Source organism: Penaeus monodon, chromosome 21, assembly GCF_015228065.2.
Source record: "Penaeus monodon isolate SGIC_2016 chromosome 21, NSTDA_Pmon_1, whole genome shotgun sequence".
Classification (NCBI taxonomy): domain Eukaryota; kingdom Metazoa; phylum Arthropoda; class Malacostraca; order Decapoda; family Penaeidae; genus Penaeus; species Penaeus monodon.
This window is the reverse complement of record NC_051406.1, coordinates 3,596,323-3,596,755: the sequence shown is the minus strand read 5'-3', so window position 1 is coordinate 3,596,755 and position 433 is coordinate 3,596,323. Positions and strand designations below refer to the sequence as shown.

The window sequence follows — 433 nt, the reverse complement described above, 5'->3', positions numbered from 1 at the left end:
TGTATTTTTTTGATCATTGGTAGGCAAATATTTAATAGGCAGTAGACTGATTCATGCCAATATGATCATACATGAGGCAATTTGCTTTGCACATGCACGTCTGTACAGCCACTCTCAAAGTTTTTTCATCATAATCTCGAGTATTTGTGTTTCTATGAAGTATATATATAATGGTTGAATCCCCAGGAACTCAAAACATCATCAGACGGCATAGCCTAGTGAAGCTCCACTCCTTAACCATTGAGGCCCCAATCACACGGGTCTTCAACATCATCACGGCGGCTCAGGAGAATTCCCCGGCATACGTGGCGCAGGCATTGGAGAAGGTCCTGGAAATCCTGAGGTCCACAGAGCTATATTCTCCTCAGCTTATTTCGGCTGCGCCAGATAACAATAAGCCAGTGCCAGCAGATCCAGTTGCTACAGACCTTTT

The 433-nt window shown here is 44.1% G+C and overlaps 1 protein-coding gene across 1 annotated transcript in view; it reads left to right on the top strand.

Annotated features, from left to right (window-relative positions):
- Nucleotides 1–433, top strand: part of LOC119586117 (high affinity cAMP-specific and IBMX-insensitive 3',5'-cyclic phosphodiesterase 8A-like) — a gene marked incomplete in the record, with an annotated part of 15,950 nt that overhangs the window by 8,040 nt on the left and 7,477 nt on the right. Inside the window, 1 exon segment of the mRNA XM_037934808.1 lies at nucleotides 187–433. Coding sequence (XP_037790736.1) covers nucleotides 187–433 — 247 coding nt within the window.